This window comes from Hirundo rustica, chromosome 1, assembly GCF_015227805.2.
Source record: "Hirundo rustica isolate bHirRus1 chromosome 1, bHirRus1.pri.v3, whole genome shotgun sequence".
In the NCBI taxonomy this organism is placed as follows: Eukaryota; Metazoa; Chordata; class Aves; order Passeriformes; family Hirundinidae; genus Hirundo; species Hirundo rustica.
Window position 1 is genome coordinate 132,068,475 of NC_053450.1, and position 19,894 is coordinate 132,088,368.

Sequence of the window (19,894 nt, forward strand, 5' to 3'; positions counted from 1 at the left end):
AAATCTGTAGCTTCAATCTGGTAAAATCTGATCGTGTTTGCAGTTGTGCCTTCCAGTACCATTTATTACCTGCAGCTGAGAAGCTGGGCCTGCTCTGGGAGCTGCTCTACACTACATTTTCCTCTGGAAAACCATATGGAATTGGATTGAAGCCCCTTCTGTTCCCAGACAATCTGAGAGGAGCCTGCTGCACAAAACTTCAAACTCCTGCCAAAATAAACTAAGAAATTTTCTTTCCCTTTTCTGGCAGTGATCAGTGCCAGTCAGACATGGGGAAGAAAGTGAGTTTTGGTGACTTAAGCCCAGGTTTCCCCTAACAGCCTGCCTTTATGGCAGTGGTCCCTCAGAGGCGCTGCTCTCTGCTTCTCTGGTTAGAAGGCCATTGGTAAAACCTTACCAAGGTTTGCATGGCTCAGAGTAGCACTGCTTCCCAGGCCATTTATACACTGCGTCTTTTCAGCACAAACTGCACTTGATTACAAAACCTTTACCCTTTTTTTCTCATAGCCAACGATGTTTTAAGTTTTAATTATTTTAAGGTTTTATTACTAGCAAGAATTTTCTCCAAAAAATGTACCGATGAACCCTCAAGCCTAATATTTTGTTGCTTCTTACATTTTCAGACTCAGTCAGATTGCCTATAGGGTGTCCAAATTAAGCAGAATCTGAAGGAGGCTTTGTTCTAGACAAGAGTTTGAGCTGGTGCCACGCGGTGCAGCAGGCGCTGACCAGGCTGACACAGCCCACAGCCGTGGCTGCCAGTTCCCATGACCCCATCCCTTCCCCCTCAGGGACATTCTGAAGGCCGAGATGAGGAAATGGGCATTACCTTGGCCTGCTCTGAGCATAAAGCAGAGAGTAGAGCATAGCTCTGCTTTGAAGTCATCACTGGACAGTTACCTGCTTTGATTTGCTGTCTTAAAGGTAGATGCCATGTGCTTCGTCTCCTAAATTCCTTTTCAAGGTACTCAAAAAAGTCAAACAAAGTGGTAGACAGGCATCTGTCTCAAAGCTATTGCAGAAAGAGGTGGAAACTCCAGATTTTTTTTCACAGATGACAGGAATTGATATTAAGTCTTGTCTCAGAAGTTAGCTACAGACTTCACAGCAAATTATTTTTGTCAGCAGAACTGGATGGGTTTCATTTTGTTTGGTACAACTATAAATTGCTATCACGAAAAAAACTGATTAAACCCTCCCAATTGTCTGGACTCACTCAAGTTTAGACACGTTTTTTAAAGAATGAAAGACTGTAACCAATGACAAAAAAATGAAACTGTATGAAGTGTTTGAACTTTTTTAAATATGTGAAGGACAAAAAAAATCTAGACAGAAATAAATTGCTTATGAAAAAATCCACTTAAAATTATACATAGGTTTGTATTTTTAACTATCCTCAATTACAAATAGACCTTCATATTACAATAACTATGCAACAGTTGAGGAGAAAAATGACAATGTGTTTTTTCTGCAGCTATGCATTTGCAATGCTACTTACACTTCTAGTTCACATGAGCAGTCAGTATTTTTCACTACACCTTTTTCGAGTCTTTCACAATGTAGCAAGTAAAGAAATGGTAGCATTCTCCCCATCACAGCCCACAACAGTAAAACTTGTAAGAACTGGAAGCAGTTAGATACGGTGTTTAGCAGTTAGTAACAATCTTAATTAAAAAAAAAACCCCAACAACAAACCAAACTCTTTTAAGAAGACCAAGTTCTTCCTATAACAACTGAAATGCACGTAATTACTATTAAAATATATGGATCACTACCTGAAATTTTTTAAAACTAATGAAATCTGAAAAATTGCAATAAACTTGATACTAAAAGGTTTCTTTCCTCTGATCTCTCATAACCCAGGTTTTTCATATACATGATGGATTTGTTCAATAATTGATTTTTGCCAAGTCATGATGTCTTTAAGGCCTTTCAGACAGGGAAGAGGAAAATAAACAAGCATAACTCCAGGCTAGTGCTTTCCTTCTCCAGAATCCTGCTATTAGGGTACAATTTGGAAAGGCCATTCTTTATGGGTTTTGTATTGGCTTGTATTTTTCTATGAAACCTTTCGATATTTGGGCTCCAAGCTTTTTTTTTTTTTTTTTTAACCTATTCTACTCCTTATTAGAATCTGTACAAGTGAGACATTTACATGTATAAAATCAACACAGGATAGACACCTACGTGGTGAAGCAGCTCTCTTCATGCCTTCTAGAGAAAAGGCCAGGTGTACAAAGTTTAAAGTGTTAATGATTAAATGACAGATATGAATAAAATAAGTTGGCAAACAGTTTTGTGCCGTTTCTGTTTATGATCTCTAACTGACACTAATTACTAAAATTCAGAGACTTCATGCACTAGCCATGTGTTGTGCTGTGTATTCTTTGAGGAGTGAGTAACAGCCTGATGTGTCAAAGACTAACCCACATTTCTTTGGGAACTTCATAAAGATTATGCTACAAAAATGTTTGTACATTAGGACTAGATGTCCTGCTGTGCCATTATACTGCTGCTACTGGACAAACATCACAGTGACGTGAACGGTTACTCAGACTGCAGTACTAAAAAGAACTGCTTTAGGGAAGTTGCTGCTTTGCTTATTGTTAAAGATTATCAAGATTATGACTTGAGCATGTAACTGTTTATTTAGGTAAAACTCTCCTTGTCCCTTCCTGGACCTTTGGTTACTCAATGATGGAATTTTACTGATTCATAAAAAATTTCAGAGTATAATTATCACACTGTCTTTAGCCTCATTTATAACAGCGTTTGTTTTAGAGGTAGAAAGATACATTTCTTTAGCCAGCTGACTGTGTACATCAACAGGAAACACTCTAGATTTCTTCTAAGGAAAAATGTGACTGTGCTGGTATACTTGAAAACCACTCTGGAATCCACACAGAAAAGCCCTGCTCACAGTTAGCACTACTGTACTGGGCTAGGAAATCTCAAAGCTATGTAAAAGCACGTACACATTAATCTGTACAGACAACAACATTTACAGTAAGTGCTGCAAGGCCAGGATTCATTTTATTCAGAGTGCCTACTGCAGTAGCTCTTAACATCTCCATCACCAGTGACCACTGGTTTTTAAAATAAGGCTACGAAAAAAATACCTAAGGAAAGCCATCATATTGACAACCACCATCATTAAGCAGCCTATACCTTTGTAAGAAAATTTCAGGCCATTTGTCAAAAATATTGAGGATCTCTTGACTTACTGCAGTAGCATTCTTGTTCATAAAATGCTATTAAAAATAGAAAAATGAGCTCAACCCACCTAAGAAGAAACAAGTTTTTTGCAGATTTTCTCAAGGGTTCTGCTCTCACTTTACACAGACAACATTTACGAGAACTTTCAACTAACTGAACCACTGTTACTGATAACTTTGGATTACTTATTGTCTATTCTGTTCAGCAAGGCCTGAACAGAAAGCTGTTACTGCAAGAGAATCCAAGGTCAATTTTGGTCCTTCTACAAAATATAAGACATTGAGGCCAAGAAAAACTGTTTCTTTAAGGAGAATTTTGCTCTAAGTAGATAGAGAACAAAATTTGAAGGGACTTCAATTAATTTGCAAGAAGGCCTCTGTGCTATTTTAATGCTCTAATGACTTTCTGGAAGCAATTACATCTCTTGTATGTCTCACATGGTATCTAGTGTGACTAAGCAGGTGGAGACTGCTCTCAGAACAGACTACTGCAGAAGCAAGGTGGGGAACTCCAGTTTCACACATATCCGGGGAAAAAGATAAAGCTGATTTTCATTCATTTTAGAAGAAAACTTCTGGTTTTAGTTCTGTTCTTGTAATCAAGATTACAAATAAACAAAAAGCAAAGAGAATAAAGTCACTTGTTGGTAGCTCTCAATTTTCGCCCCCTTTTTTCTAATCTGTGGCTACCAGAGGACCATCAGGGAAAATACTGTTTTCCTCTTTCATTTGACATTTAAGCTAACCTGTGGGTAGTTCAAACTTCACAGCTGTAATCCAAAGACTTAGCAAATGAACACTAAGCTCCTACACATGTCTACCCAAAGTTAATTGCACTGGGTGTCCTTGCATCCACAACCCACTTCAGTGACATGCTATGAAGCAGAACCAAGACCATTCACACTGGTGAGGAGCTGGTGCTCTTTTCAAGTAGGTGATTATTTAACAGGACATTTAAGAGGAAAAATTTCAGTTAAAGCCACTTTGTATTTTCATCACTCCCTTACCTGTAAAACCTGCTCACGAGAACTTCACTGGTAAATCCCATTCCTCCCCAAAACTGGAGACAGCTGTCAGTCACTTCACGGGTCAGACGACCTGCCTTTAGCTTAGCCATGGAAGCAAATTTTGTCACATCGTTGCCTTCTACATAGAGAGCTAATAAAAAAAAGAAAAGATAAAAAGCAGTCACTCTGGAAATCACCTCCCCATGTCCTTTAGCCTGACAAGGTTCTTTGCACGAAGAGAAGCACATCTGGGGAGTAGATGTGGGATCTCACCCACGGCACGGTGCAGCAGCGAGCGCAGGAGCTCCACTTCGGTTGCCAGCTCGGCCAGGCGGAAGTGCACAGTTTGGTTGTGCAGGACAGGCTGGCCAAACACCTTCCGCTGCCGGGTGTAGTCAATAGTTTCTTGTATAATAGTTTCCATTGGTGTCAGGGCTGGTGGAAACAAAGCACAGGACAAGACACCATTTTAGCCAGATCTGTTTAGCTTCTTGCTGAAAAAAAAGGTTTTTTTCACACTGTACAACCAACACATTAAGTTTTTTAAGGCAAATTGTTCTATACACTCAGTTTGGGGTGAAGCTTCAATTCTGAGAAGAGTCTGGTACCTCCTTGTATCTTGAAGACATCTATCTCACTTGAGCCCCAAACTGGAGGAGAGGGAAGGGAAGTGGGCAGGAAAGAGGAAGAGTCATAGAAAGCAGTACCAACATGATGAGGTAAACTTTATGCTTAGTGTCTCATTTGGGGCCCTAGCAAAAGCTTGTGGCAACTCTTAACTTTCGATGCTACCTATGTCCTGAAGGTTTATTAAAACCCCGGAAAAAAAATCTGAAGGCAGACAGTGTAGTGTGCTTGGTGAGGAATGCTGGAGAAATCTAAATTGAAGGAAGCCTTCAGGGAGAAGGCAGAAACCTGTTCTGAGATCAAGTGTAGTGGTTTCATGTTCACTAAATTTTGGTCTTGGTACTTACTTTTTTTGTGGGAGAGAAACTAGGAGAAAAACAAAGCAGGCTTAACTTTAAAATTAACAAATAGTTTATTAACATACATTAAAAGAATAGGAAAAAAAGTTGGAAAAAGAACTAAAACAGAATGAAACTTCAAAAACATTCTTCCCTCCCCTTACAAACTATTCACTTTCTTACAAAACAACATAAAGAGACACAACTTGTAATTTTCAGTCAGTTTCACTATCTGACAATAGTCTTTCATCAATTCATTAGGGGAAGAGTCTCTCTTAGAGTCATGGATCCCACTAACAACTTAGAACAGTTCTCTTGTGGGTTTTAAACTGTCCCAAACAAAAACAACCGCCCGGAGAAACCTGCCTTTGTGACCCTCCCAGGAGCAGTTTCCCAAGCTGCTTATGGGTCATGGGTCTTAGACTTTTGCATACTAGGGTGTCACCTTTTAAAGATTAATAACTCCAAAAGCAAAGGATTCTTCATCTCAAGGTACAGGGATATCTTCTCACTTCTTCACTGGCACAGGGGGCTTCTCATCTTTATCTCTGTTCAAGCATCTTATAGGATATTACTTAGTTCATCACAAACACCTTTGCTTAAATCTACACACAAATTAAAACAATCATCTCCCCAAATGCATATCTTTCCCATGATTTAAAGGAACGACCTAAATATAGAGTTCATTTCTATGGCTCAAGTAAGAATAGAACAACCAACTCTTCAACCCTCTGTCCCAACAGTCGTTTCACTCTTGCTTTACTGACTTCATGCTGTTGTTCTTTATGTTCACTCTGTCTTTCCTTACTCTCTCAGAGAAGGGCTGAGCTCTGGAAGCTTCATGTTGCTAAGAAAGAGTTAAATCTGCTCAGAGTCTTTGTCTCTCTCTCTGTAGCTCGTGGTGTTAGATGTTCAAGGCCGAGCTGATGAGGGAGGAAGAATTCACAGAAACATCAGAGATTGGAGCACTCGGGCAGTCCGGAATCAAAAAAAAACAAAACAGGCAGGATCATAAATGCCTTCTCAGCCCACCCCTCGGTGTAAATTGGGGTGGCCTTGGCCCAAATGGTGCCCACAGCTCTTATCAGGGCCCAGCAGAGATCTCTCCCTGCTCCAGGGAAGTCTGAAGCAAGTAGCTGTAACAAAGCAGCAACCTCTCCTTCCCCCCCTTCACCCGGGAGCCGATGGAATCCGGCCAGGCCTCAGGCCAGATCCCCCCCAAAAAAGGGGGGAGCAGCAGGCCCAACTCGATATTACCTGTCTCTCTCTGGCCAAAGGAAGAAGAAAAAGGACCCACCTACAGGAAATTCACGGGGTTTTATATGGTACTTCCCAAAGTTGCAGCCAACAATTTCAGTGGTCAGAACAGATGCCAATATTCCAACTAACTCTCTGATAGGTCCCTGTCTCTTCCGAAGCAATTCCCAGGTCCTGACCTGGAGAATTATTTTACATTCTTTTATAACTAAAAACCAAACTGTACTAACCCATGACATCAAGGAACACAAACAGACTCTTATTACATACTGCATTATGTGATCCCAGCATAGAGAAGAAAAAATTCACACTGACTTTAAAAAAAAAAATTAATAATTCTCCTAATGGAAACAGAATGAAAACATGATACTGCTGTAAAACAGGTGAGAGAGGCAGCAGATGATGCTTTGAAGCAGAACTAGTTTGCTGCTTCTTTTTGTGCAAGCTGAGACATATCCCATTTTAAACATGGAAAAAAAAAAAAGGGAAAAGTTTCTTTTCCAAGGCAAACCAGCCTTGAAATGAATGACTAAGCTATCAGTCTCTTGCAGTGTATCTGGGATAACAGCAGGTACAGAATGTGTGGAGAATTTTGTTTGGCAAATGTGGACCCATGCTACTATGACAAGCAGCAGGGCATGATTTCACAAATCTATCTGTAAGAGAAGGGTCACATTTTCTCTTTTCAAAATATGCATATCCACATCCATTTGCATTTAAAGTCTAAAACCACAAAACTCTGAATGTGAAATGCAAAATAAACCCAAGCCTTGGACTACTGTGAAATTCCTTTTCCTATCTGCCAGTTACTCACATAACAGTCCCTTGCAGGAGCCTGGTGTGGTTCCACATACCTTTTTGCTTTGTTTTCAAGATCACTGCTATTTAAATTTCATCACTACTGCTCTCCTGTGTAGACTCTGCAGCCCACCAGTTCCTTCTGCCACGATTATTCACCATCACTTCCAAAGAGCAACATTTTTTACATCTCCACATTCCATAGGAGATAAGCTTTTCTCATTACCTAATTTTCCTCTCCTTTCTCATACAACTAACCTCAATGATTATTTTTCAGAAGAGCATATACAGCAATGTCCTCATTTCTTCTGTGTTAACACACTGTGTTGTCACCCAAATGCTGGCTTTCTGGACAGGAAAATAAATTTCTGTTTTCAGGAACATCTGAAATAAAAATACTGTTCTTCCAAAGGACAATGTCACACAACACTGTAGCATGTATAACACCAACAGCTTTTTTACTTGTATGTCTATGGTCTCCAGCTTGAGAAATGTAAAGAAGGAGCAAGGATTATCCAGGCACCACTTGTCCCTTTCCCTCAGACTGAAATCTGGGAAGAATACAGCGAAGTCTGAGCCGCTGGGTGGGAAACTAAACAGTACATGCCAGTGCTAGGAGAGCAGAAGGGAGGTAGAAGGGATAAAGACGAGTGGTTAATCATGCATTGGTCTGTCAGAGCAAGGTGCTCCAGCACGGCTTGTGTGGTTCCTAGCACCAGGGAAAGAGGGGATGGGAAATAGCAAAGAAGAGGCAGGAGCAAGATCAGGTTGGAAGAAACAGGACAGAAACTGATTAGGTCCTGCTTGCAAAAGGTCTGAAGATCGTGAAGGGACTTTGGCCAAACTCTGCTCAGGTTGTCACCACGCATCATGACTCAGGCTGGGGTTCTGGGAAATCTGCTCTTATAGTGTCCACCTCTTCAATTCACTGCCTCCTTCCTGCCCCTGTTGACCCATCCTCCTGTCTCCCTAGCTGCCATTACTGCCTTTCTTCTTATTTCAGGAACTGTCATTTGCACACAGAAACAGAGGAAATCTAAGGACTGTCCTGGGCTGCTTCAAAAGAGGCCATCAGGTCACGGGTTGTGATTCTCTCCCTCTAGTCTCTTCTCCCGAGACCCCATCTGGAGTACTGCATCCAGCTCTGGAGCCCACAACACAAAACAGACATTGATCTGTTGGAGCAGGTCCAGAGGAGGGTCCTGAAGAAGATTAAAGGGCTGGAGCACCTCTCCCATGAGGACAGGCTAAGAGTGTTGGGGTTGTTCAGCATGGAGCAGTGCAGGCCCTGGGGAAGCTTTATTGCAGCCATTGATATATAAAGGGAGCTTATAAGAGAGATGAGGACAGAGTTTTTACCAGACCCTGCAGAATCAGGACAAGAGGGACTGGTTTTAAACTGAAAGAATGTGGATTTAGATTGAACATAAGGAAGAATATTTTGGAATTGGAACTACATGATCTTTAGGGTCCCTTCCAACCCAAACCATTCTATCATTCTATGATTTTAGGAAATTCCTTATGAAAGTGGTGAGACACTGGAACATGTTGCCCAAAGAAGTTGTACGTGCCCCATGACATGTCCATTCCCTCAACATGCTCAAGGCCAGCATGGATGGGGCTTTGAGCAATCCAAGTTTAGTGAAAAGTGTCCCTGCCCGTGGTGAAGGGGTTGGATGTGATGCACTTTAAAGGTCCCTTCCCAAACCATTCTGTGAAGCTGACATAAGGTATTCCCAGCTCTGAGCACGGCTCTAACATGGCAAATCTTGGTTGTGTAGCAAACAGCACCAAAATGCAGCACATTATGAATACCATGACAGCCAACAGCCGTGTTCAACAAGGCAACGTCACACAATACTTTGCCAGTCATACGAATTCAGAGAAACACCATTCATAATAGGGAACCCCTTTTCTTTTCTGTGTATTTGTTTCATTTTTTAATACAATGTTCCCCACATCCTTAGACAAACTTAGCCCCATGGGTTTCAACTGACAGCACATGCAGGAAATGTCACTCTAGGGCAGCCTAAGGAATGTGTGGGCTACCACACAGCTGAGAATTGTGAAAGCACTTGAAGTTGCCAAATGCAGAATAATCTTTTCCTTGTATGTCTATCCAGCTTATACTATTCCACTTGAAATTTCTGCTCACTGTAAAGACACTTTGTCGTATTGCTGTTTCCTCTCAAAAGAAAAGGAAATTAATATATTTTTCTTAGGTTGTGACTGATCACTCTCTAATGAAACATACGGTGAGTTCTAAGCTGAGCAATCTGATTCTTAAGAACGTATGTTGCGCATGTAAAAGGATCTGTCATCCTGCTTACTGGCCATGACTCAACGGTGCTCATAAAACTTAAGTTGCAAGAGCAAAGTGCAGAAGTCTTTAGAAAAGTGTCATTCTGCTCTCACATGCACACTGAACTCCTTCTTTGTCTCTGAGTTAAGCAATTCACAAAACAACTGTTTGCTTTTTTTGCCATAGCAACATTCTTTTCCTGTGATCAATGCAACAGGTCCTCAAAGGGACAAGGTTTACCAGGTGTCACAACGTGGGAGACACGTGGCACCTTTTTTCTTTCTGTGAAGCAAGAAACACAGTGACTTTGACCGATGCCTTTGATAATGTGTCACTCGGAAGAAGAGACTACACCTGGGACCAAATTTTGCAATTCCAGGAAGTTAGTTTTCCATTTGTATTTTAAACCTGTTTGATTGAAAATAGATCTTAAAAGGAAAAAAAAAATAAAAGGTGAAGAATGATACTGGCCACAAAGAAGATAATTAATAGACAAGAAGAAGTCTAGAACATGTGATACTTGAAACTAAAAATACATAAATCCCCCCACCAAACAAAGAGAAACAGAACAAAAAACCCCAAACACAACAAAATAACACCCAGAAAGAAAAAACAGACAAGAATGGCAGTCAACTGCCTTTTCCAAGTTAAAGGAAGCAGTGAAAGTGAGGATGCCAGGAAGCATCCTACTGTCCCTAAAACATTTAAAAGCAGACTGATGATTTTCAGTGTCACAGTCATGAACTGGGAAGAAACTGAAACATCCTACTGAGGTGTCAAAAGTGAAGACCAGGATTAAACATGCAGACCTAATCACAAAACTACTGAAGCCACTTACATTGTTTCGCACATCTGAGCCTTCAGCAGAGCAGTCATGGTTGAACATATGTGAAACCATTTGCAGGATGGTAAGTTAACACCCCTAGATGCTGTGGTACAACAAACTGCACCCATCAAGTTACCAGGCTCCCTTCTGAACACTGGTTACTCTTTTTCTTGTTTACCACAACTAGAGATCTCTGAAGCTTGAAGCTTGGCCCAAACCATGGGTCTTGTCCCTGATGCCAGTGCTTTTAGGCATTTTATATCAGATGGTTGAAAAAAAGCAAACCCAAGGGGTCCAGCAAGGTTTACAAAGCAGCCACTGCAGAAGGCAGCTCCCTCTCCGTGGTGAGCTCCTAGACTCTTCTTCCCTCACGGCCCCTGCCTGGCCATAGCAGGTGAGGAGAGATGCCCTTCCCAGGCTGCTCATCCAGGGCAAGGGTTCACCTGCTCCTGCTGCATTGTTTTGGACAAAAAAAAAAAAAAAAAAAAAAATTGAAACCTGGTGTTCCAGTTCCTGGCAGAGCACAACGACAGCCAGGCAGTTGTGCAAGACTGGACAGTACCAAGCTGCCCGTGGTTTTAGCAGGAGTGGTCTAACCTGCCAGGCTTTGTGTATTGATGCTGTCAGTACGCGTCACTTTTGCCTGGGGCATGACTAATGCTGCCGGTTACTCTGCTGCCTGGGGAGTCTCACTGCAGCGCAGAGCTTTTAATGGTTTGTTTAATTTAGACTTCAAACTGAGCATAAAAATGCACAGTGCACATGCTTGCAGTCTGTATACACACCTCAATTAAAGCAGAAGTAGTGGTAGCATCACAACTCCTGTTTGCCTGAGTCTGCAGTGACATCCTTGGCAAGTGTAACCTCCTGTCCTTTGCTAAAACTACTCTCAGGCTGAACTAAGAACTTTGTCTCAAAAAACGATTTTTTAAAAAGGCATTTGAACTCCAAAATATTTTTGGAGTCTGGAATGAACCCATAACAATGAGTGCTTTTTTATTTGTTCACTGAATCAAAACACCACTTCTTAGAATGCTCAATTCCCCAGCCACACACAGACAGTGACAGACAGGGAATGCACGAGCATGAATACAGTGACAGACAGGGAATGGGAATGCACAAGAGCATGAATACAGTGACATTATTTAGATAACCCTGGAATCTAAAGAGGACCAATCTTCTTACAGTGAACCACATTATATTTAACTTGAAGAAGCAAACACTGGGGGATAGGGAGAAAGTTTGCATGCTGAAAATAGACAATCCAGACTTGGATCTGGTTTCCTGGAATATCCAGAGTCCATATAACCCAAACACATGGATTTGAGTACAGCCTGATTTCTGAGTAACATAAACTCTGTGAAAACATAACTTCAGGGGATGTGGTGCTGTACCACTTACGTCCAAAGTGTACAGAGGTAAAACAGTTCTGCAAAAGAAAGCTCTGACATCCTGCAAGAGCCAGTTCTTTGCAGCCAATAAGTTAAATTTTTAAAATCCATGATAAGCATCATAACTCACTGTACTACAGGAAAAGTCACCATCCTTCTATTTCATGCCAGTATTTGGATAGCCTTTGCACTATATTTGTAACAGACATAACATGATGCCATATTTTCTTATCAGCAGAGAAGCGGCAAGAAAAAGAAACAAGGCAAAAAGAGCCTCTGCAATGGCTCACAAAATATCTTCTGCTTCAGGTTTTCCTACAGAAAGGGAATGTCATCTGTATCTAGGCTATGACGGATTTCAAAAACAGATCCTAAAAGGTCATCGCAACTTACAAGGAAAGCAAAGTGCTGTTAGTCAGGCAAAGAGTGACCCCTGTGTCCCTGCCTGGCTGCAGAAGCGCCAGCAATGACTTACCAGTGGCTACTCCCCACAGCCGCTCTTCTTGGAATTGCAGCATCTGGTACGTAAAACCCTTTCCTTCCTCACCGATGAGGTTTTTGCAGGGGACCCTTACGTCTTCAAAAAAGATCTGAGCTGTGTCTGATGACCTCATACCCAGTTTGTCTATCTTTTTGGCAACATGAACACCTGAAGAGAAAAATGTATGAGAAAGACAACAAAAAATAGAAGCACCATGACAAGTACAATGTTTTCAGAAAAAAAAGTCTGCAGGTGTGAATGTATGTTCCAAGACAACAGTGAAACCTACCTTTAGGAAAAACATAACAGTATTCTGGAGTAAAATGGCCCAAATCCCATTTTAAAAAGGTTTTTCCACTTTATTAAACCAAATCAGAAGCTTTAAATGTAAAAGTCCCACTTTTCATTATGTCCCCAAATAATAAGTATTTATTAGTCATCCTAATCTTACTCCACACAGGTCTTCAAACAATGCAATATTTATTTATGTTTGATTTCTTACCTAGCATTATAATAAAACGCTGAAATACAATTTAGCAATATTTGCCGAGTGCTTGCTCTGCTATGAAACAGTACACAAATATTCAGTAAGGACAAAAACAGAGCTACATTTTAAGCTGCAGCTATGAATACTTCTCCTCCTGGAAATCCTCTTCCTTCCCTCCTTCATTTTCTCCCCTTCCTAGCCCAAGCTGATTTTTTCTGGTACAGTGATCACTCTGAGTCTCCATGCGTGTATGTTTGTGAAGAGGGTTTGCTTCCCCACAGAGCTCTCTGCACAGCACTGATCCTGACCCCAAGTGCACTGGTCTGTTGAAGATAAACCTGGTTCATTCAGGTCTGGCCAAGTAAGGGTTCAGCTACCTCATCACACTGGGCAGGACTCCTTCTTGTTGTTTGTTCTTTCATGGCTACAAGTTCTTTCTTGCTGTTGTTCAGATGCAAGCATGGCTTACCACTGTGCCAAAGAGTTTAACAGGCACCCACTGTTTTCCAGTTCTTCTGTCTTCAGCTTTTACCTCCCCGTTGATCTGGAGCTAATTCAAAATGTTCAGGGTGAAATTCAAGAATGTCTCAAAAGCAAAAGGAGGACAGCAACCAGGCATAAGGACTTGTGCATAACACATTAATTATATCTGACAAGTCCGTATATGTAGCAAAACAGTCCTCCAACTCAGCATATGTATCTTTACCAGAAAACCAAAGCTTTTTACTACTCACGTACATGTTATTCCAACCAGCTCTGTGATGAGGAGGCATTCCGTTGTTATTTTCCTCTCTATTCTTTTTCAGTCCTCTACTACTCTCTGGCATGGCTCAGTAGAAGCTGGTTGGTCATCACACAGACTTGTGGTCCCTCTGTACTTGTTAGTATCTTGCTATTCTTCACAGCTTTCAGAGGACAGCTCTTTCTGAACTAATACAGATGTCTCAACTTTTACTCACAGGAGGCCTTCAGCCATATGAAAATTACTTTGGTTTTACAGGCAGAAGAAGTTGGCAGTCATTTGCTTCAAATTTACTCTCTCCAGCTGCACTAAATAAGGTTATAGAAATTTTCATCTCTTCACGGAGATGAAATACTGACAGTATTTACAAATGCCAAGACTGATCTGGGAACAAGGTCCACACAGACTTCTCTAAGTTTCACTCAAGACTTTTTGTTCCACCAACCAATCTGTACACAGATTATGTATTAGGAAGACTTGTTTTGATGTATGATCAATGCAGGAATAAAATCAGGACAGCTGTATAAAATTCTTGACTCTTGAATTGAAAATTATCCATCAATATGTACTCAGCCAGCCAAAAAAGCATTTGTGGTTTGTTTCCATATTAAAAACAGAGCTAAATAACCACACAATGAGCCATTTACAAGCCCAGATGAAATCTGGAACATTGTTTCCCATTGGAATATTGCTATTTAGTTTCTTTGAGAGTCACAGAGATCATATATGGTCTAAAGCCAACTGGCTTAATGCAATCACTGCTCCTCACCCATACAAGATGCGCTACTCTTTTTAGTGGGTGGTTTAAAAGGACTCCTCAAGAAAGCACAACTGCTGCCAGTTCATTATATTGCCAAATCAATCCTGTTGTTTACTTCCCAGGTCCACATACATCAACAACAACTGAAAAAAGCTCTTCCAGGCTTGGCTAGAGGAGCTAAATGTGCAAATGATTTCTGCCTGTAATTCTTCCAGGTTGGGTTGTGCGTTCAATTTTCTTGGGTCCAGCAGCATCTCCCTTTGTCATGCCCTACCAGTTTCACTTGCTCTTAATTCGCGGTTCTCACCCACAAGGAGGCAAAGCTGCACCAGTCTCACGTGAGGCCCCTTCTGAGGCTAGCACATACTTTATATCGTGGAAGACAATCATACATAATCATCTCTTTGGCTACTAACGGGGCATCAAAATCTCCCTTCATTTAATTATCTTCCTTCTCTTCCTAAGGGTACTACAAAGGAAAAATTACCAGCAGCAGTAGAAATTATGGGCCCGGATAACTCCTGGTGTTCATCTGTATTAAATAAATCACACACAGTAACTCACAAATCTCAATTTAAAAAGGCCAAGCACCTGACTTACTAAAATCACTCTAACAGAGCCATTACTTGCACCAGTAACACTGAGATGGATTGCTGTTTCTCGGCCTGGGCAGTTCTTGCCAAGCGTCTTGGATTTTTCATTTTCTCCCATTCCTTCAGCCTTCTGACAATCTCTTTTATTTCCTATATTCTGTCTTGAGGGAAAGGCAGTTGCTCTCTCCTGAGACCATTTAGTGCCATTACAAATGGAAACAGACACATTTTAAATTGCAATTCAAGAAACACGCTCTTTCTCTTTTCCTGTTCGCTCTTCTCTTTATTAACTCCTCCTTGCAACCTCCCCTAGAACTATATGAGGACTCAGAGGACAAACCAGAGGACAAATAGTTACCAGACCAGAGCTGCAAGCCATTTGTCTATATGCAAACAGACATTTTGCAACTTGTTTGATTCTCTTTCACTATATAAAAAATTCAGCTGCCTTTTTAAGACATTGTTATTGCATGAGGAGTATTCACCTAATTTGGATATCTATTGTGGATCCGTGGTGCTGTTATCCAAATTTCCTTTATGAGAAATGTATTCAGCAGTGCCTGTCAAATCTAGACCATGATTTGCTTCAGCCCAGATTAGAGAGTATACATGCCTAAAATCAGAAAAAGCAAATCCTACTTTGTCTATCCAATAAACTACCAATTGTTGAAATTAATAATTCACTTTTGAACTTGAAATCTTTTTCTCTCTTTTTTTTTTTTTTTTTTTCACCACACTATATAGATACAAAACAACTTACATTTTTGGCAAAAATACACCACAGATCCTTCTTACCCAGCCATATAGGCTGATGCCTGCAGAGGTGAGTCAGACATAACACATTTGCTCTCAATTGCAGTTGTTTTTGAGCTTTGACACACATACATCCACGGACGTTTGAGAATGCATCATTCGCTGCTGATGTCCTCCAGACACTTCCCGTACAGCCTTGATCTGCTGCCCTCCATGGAGCACAATCTTTAGCAGACAGACATCCTTAGGATGTATCAAACCAGATGGAACTTCCTGAAAAATCTCACTTCTGATATGACTCACCGACTGAGCACAATCAACAGTCTTAATACTTCATTTCAAAAGGTCACCAATCTTGGTAGTGTGACCCCTTTGGAGGTAAATATGCGTGTAATCACAGAAGAATTAATATATATGCATTTTGAGGAGCACAAATTTTGTTCCCAGGAAGACTTCTACACTTGTGCAAATCAGCTTAAGGTGTCTTAATTTTTCTACTCTAAATCATTTTAATGCAGGTAAAAAAGGTCTGTGTGTAGGCTGTGAGATCTAACATCTCCCCACTCCTAGAGCTACGACAACTCATGTCTTTTTGAAGTAAGCAAAGTAGCTGAAAACCTCTAAGTCAATTTCTATGTATTTTATCTGCCACCAACTGTGGGTTAGCTGCTTTGTTGTTTTAGGAAGATTGATCTCAGAGAAATAGTACTGCATTTGCATTCTGACCCTTTTATGAAAAATCACAAGAAGGACTTCATTCATTTATCAGCAGATGGTTGATTAATGAATTTACCACGAAATCCAGGGAAATTCTTGCTCTGAGTTACATTTGCTCATCACTTCTCAATAAAGACGAAGTTCACAACTAGTGAAGCAGCTCAGGTCTGTCTTCCATGAGTTCCCATTCAAAGCCTCTCTTGCATGAGCAGAGGTAGTAGAAGCTCACAATTCCCAAGGCAACTCACTTGCTTGACTTACTCCATGCTGAAATTCACTTAAAAGACACTCCCTTAAGAAGCTCTCATCATCCTCTTTTGCAACACTGAAGACCTGTTTTTTTTTCTTAGTCTAATCCATTAAGTGAACATACAGACCTTCACTTCACTGCTATGGTGGTGTTCCTACATGAGAAATACAATAATGGCACATATTTTGTGTGTAAAACACTCTGAATTAAATGAAAAAAAGAGCCCCGAGCATAAATATTTTATATATAAATGCATTAAAAACATTCATAAATAATATTAATAAATATTAATATTAATAAGTATTACATTGCATAAAAGGTTTCTTTGACTAAAATAAGCATTAATTGTCATTAATTATTAAATATAAATATCCTGTATATTTTATAGTGCATAAATTAATATGTTCCGTATTTTAAAATATTAAAATGAGTGAAAACTGAAAAGGTTTAAAAACTTTTGAATAGGTGGCAAAACTGTAAAAGATCCCCACCAGCACAATCTTAACTGCACCCTCTTTGGATGATGTTCTTTATGCATACTGCACTCGTGCATTCTGCAAGGTCTGCAGATTACTCAGGAACAGAACTGTGTGGACTGTACCACTGAAACTGGTATTCTTAGCCCAGAATGTATTTCTTCCATGTCTTCACCTGAATTGCTACTCTTATTCAAAACCAAATCCCTACTTCCAGGATACTTGAATCTTTCACTCCAGCCCACATTTAACTCTTAGACTATTTTTATAATTTAACTGGTAGTAGTGAAAGGATCCCTTTGCACAGCACAGCCATGAAACACTCTGAATCTGCCTGCATTTCTCTTCAGCAAGCTCACCAGGCTTGTTTTGAGAGGTATTTCCCAAGTTTGAAATCTCTAAACTCTTTATCCTTTTACTTTCATATGGTTATGAATCATTGCCATGAAAATGTATGTGAACAACTTCTCTAAATATATTTTTGGTTAAACAACTTTGCTTCTTGTATTAGGCATACAAAAAATACCAATAAAATCAAATGAGAAGACAAAGAGTTCTGTGTTATTACCAGGTAGATTCATTGGCACACATATGAGAGATTTATTTTGATGGGGAGGTCCTTCGCTGGTGTTTGCCAGGAGGCACATCCAATCTGCCTGGCTCCCGGACGTAATCCACATCTTACCACCATTTATGACATATTCATCGCCCTTTCTCACAGCCGTTGTCTTGATATCTGTTTCAGAACACAGGAAATGAAGTTATACTCCTTGTGAACAAGGAGTATATTGGTCCAGGTATGACTGGCAGGGTCACTCCCTTGCTCTCAGACAGAAAACTATTTGGTTCTCCCTCATACCCCCCATCCTATAACCCTTCCAGGCCATAAGGCAAACCAGTCTGGACAACTCATGCAAGGCAAGCCAGGGGAACAGGACCACTTCTCCCACCTTCCTTTAGATGGAGTCTTCTTCCCAGTGGATAAGAGCAGAAAACTTCCTAAGTAAATGTGGTGGTCGAAAACTTGGGACAGAAGCATTTCACTGTGAGGTGATCTATTAGAGTTTCTCTTACTGTGTACCTTAGTCCTGAGGAGGCCATTAATTCCAGAGTCATGACTTAAACAAACACAAGCTCGGTACCTGTGAATGCATAAACATAAACCAACATGCACTTCCTGCATGTTCTTGGTCACGGTGCTGCAATACATTCAAAGTTGGTAAATGATTAAAGGCCAAGTCTGAATGCAATGAGTGTCTGGACGTGAAGGTGTTCTAAACACCTGCTATTTATACACCCTGGCAAAAAAAAAAATATCTTATTTTCATCTGCTGCAGTTCACATCATACTGCAAGTAGCCCTAGCTGCAACAGACCACCAGAGAGAACCATTAGTTATTATTTATCTGCCAGCAGAGTTTCCAAAGGGCTGCTTTCTTTTCCCTGCAATTGAACTCATTCAACAAGAGCCCCAGTTGAGGAAGACTCTCCAACAGATATCCAGCTATAAGTAGGTGATGGTATAAGAGAACCCTACCACACTCCTAATAGCACCTGTAAATCCAACAAGACTACAAAATCCCTAAGAGACCATCCACTGAAGGGGGATCATAGACTTGGAGGATAGGAGTCAGACACCAAGTGGAGTGGGCAGGCATGTTTAGTCATCTGGTTACACTTTCATACTCAACCACCTCAGCCTGCACATGCACATTCTTCCCCAGGGCTCTAAACATGAACCAAAAGAAAACCCAAGTATCTGATCTCCATTTGGGAGATAAACTGGAACTGAGGTCAGCATGGCTGAAAATTAGTCTCATTAATGAAGGCACAGGAAAAAAAAAATGATGGGATAAAATTGTGTAAGGTGTAAAATAAGGAAGTACGGGATACAGCTATGGCTAAAGGAATGTACTAGCCAATAATGATGAACAGCAAGGGAAAGAGATAGTAATCATGTGGATAAAACCAGCAGACACAGAGGAATTCACCCAGTGAAAGGACTATCCAAGGAACTCGATATGAAATCTGTATAATAATGAATGCCAAGAAGCTTAAGTAATCTAAAGTACTGGCACTCATAATACATGGACACAGACACTGGACACTCACATACATGGAGACTAAATAATAAATGAAGGACACAAAGAGCTGGAATAAGAAATATGACCATACAAAAATGGTGTGACAAGGATGGGAGCATACACAGTGATTTACATCACACATCTCTTTGTTATGGAACAGATACTGAAAAGATTAGATAGAAATCCCATAGAAGGTCTTCAAAGGAACAATGAGCACTGTGATGTTACCACAAATGTAAATAGCTCCTGCAGGCATGGCGTCATAGGGCCCTATAACCACCCAAATACAGATTAAAGAACAAATGCCTTACTAATGAGAATGTTCAAGTACTCCGGATTCAACTGTTCATGGTTTGCTTCAAACACTTGAGAAACAACTATTTTAAATGATCTTGTGAAGAATGTTTCTCCTTAATTAGAAGAAAGATGATCAAATCAATACATAAGTTTTATGTTTAAAATATAGCAAGTTTTGAAAATCTACTTAACAATTTACTATGGTCAGGTGGACTCAGGAATATGGCTATGAAGATAATTTGGAATATTTGAGTAATTATTTTCCCTGATAGAGCATAGCTCTGGAGAAAGGTTACTTCAGTGGGTGCTCCATAACTAATTTTTGCAGGCCCACACCACTGACCCTCACAACCTCTTACACAGCATCCTCTGAGGAGCCCTTTTAGGAAAGAGCACAAGGCTCACCAGAGGTGAATGATACAGCTGGTGCCATGTAACCAGGGTTGGTCACGTCACTGTTCCAATCACACGTATTTGAGCCTCAATTTTCTTCT

At 40.5% G+C, this 19,894-nt stretch overlaps 1 protein-coding gene across 1 annotated transcript in view; it reads right to left on the bottom strand.

The window, feature by feature from the left end:
• The window catches only part of LOC120760947 (probable acyl-CoA dehydrogenase 6), an 80,903-nt gene that overhangs the window by 3,315 nt on the left and 57,694 nt on the right, over positions 1–19,894 (bottom strand). Inside the window, exons 5-8 of the mRNA XM_040081771.2 lie at positions 17,589–17,756; positions 12,237–12,410; positions 4,496–4,657; positions 4,223–4,373 (exon numbers count right to left, since the gene is read on the bottom strand). Coding sequence (XP_039937705.1) covers positions 4,223–4,373; positions 4,496–4,657; positions 12,237–12,410; positions 17,589–17,756 — 655 coding nt within the window. The remainder of the gene's footprint in view (positions 1–4,222; positions 4,374–4,495; positions 4,658–12,236; positions 12,411–17,588; positions 17,757–19,894) is intronic.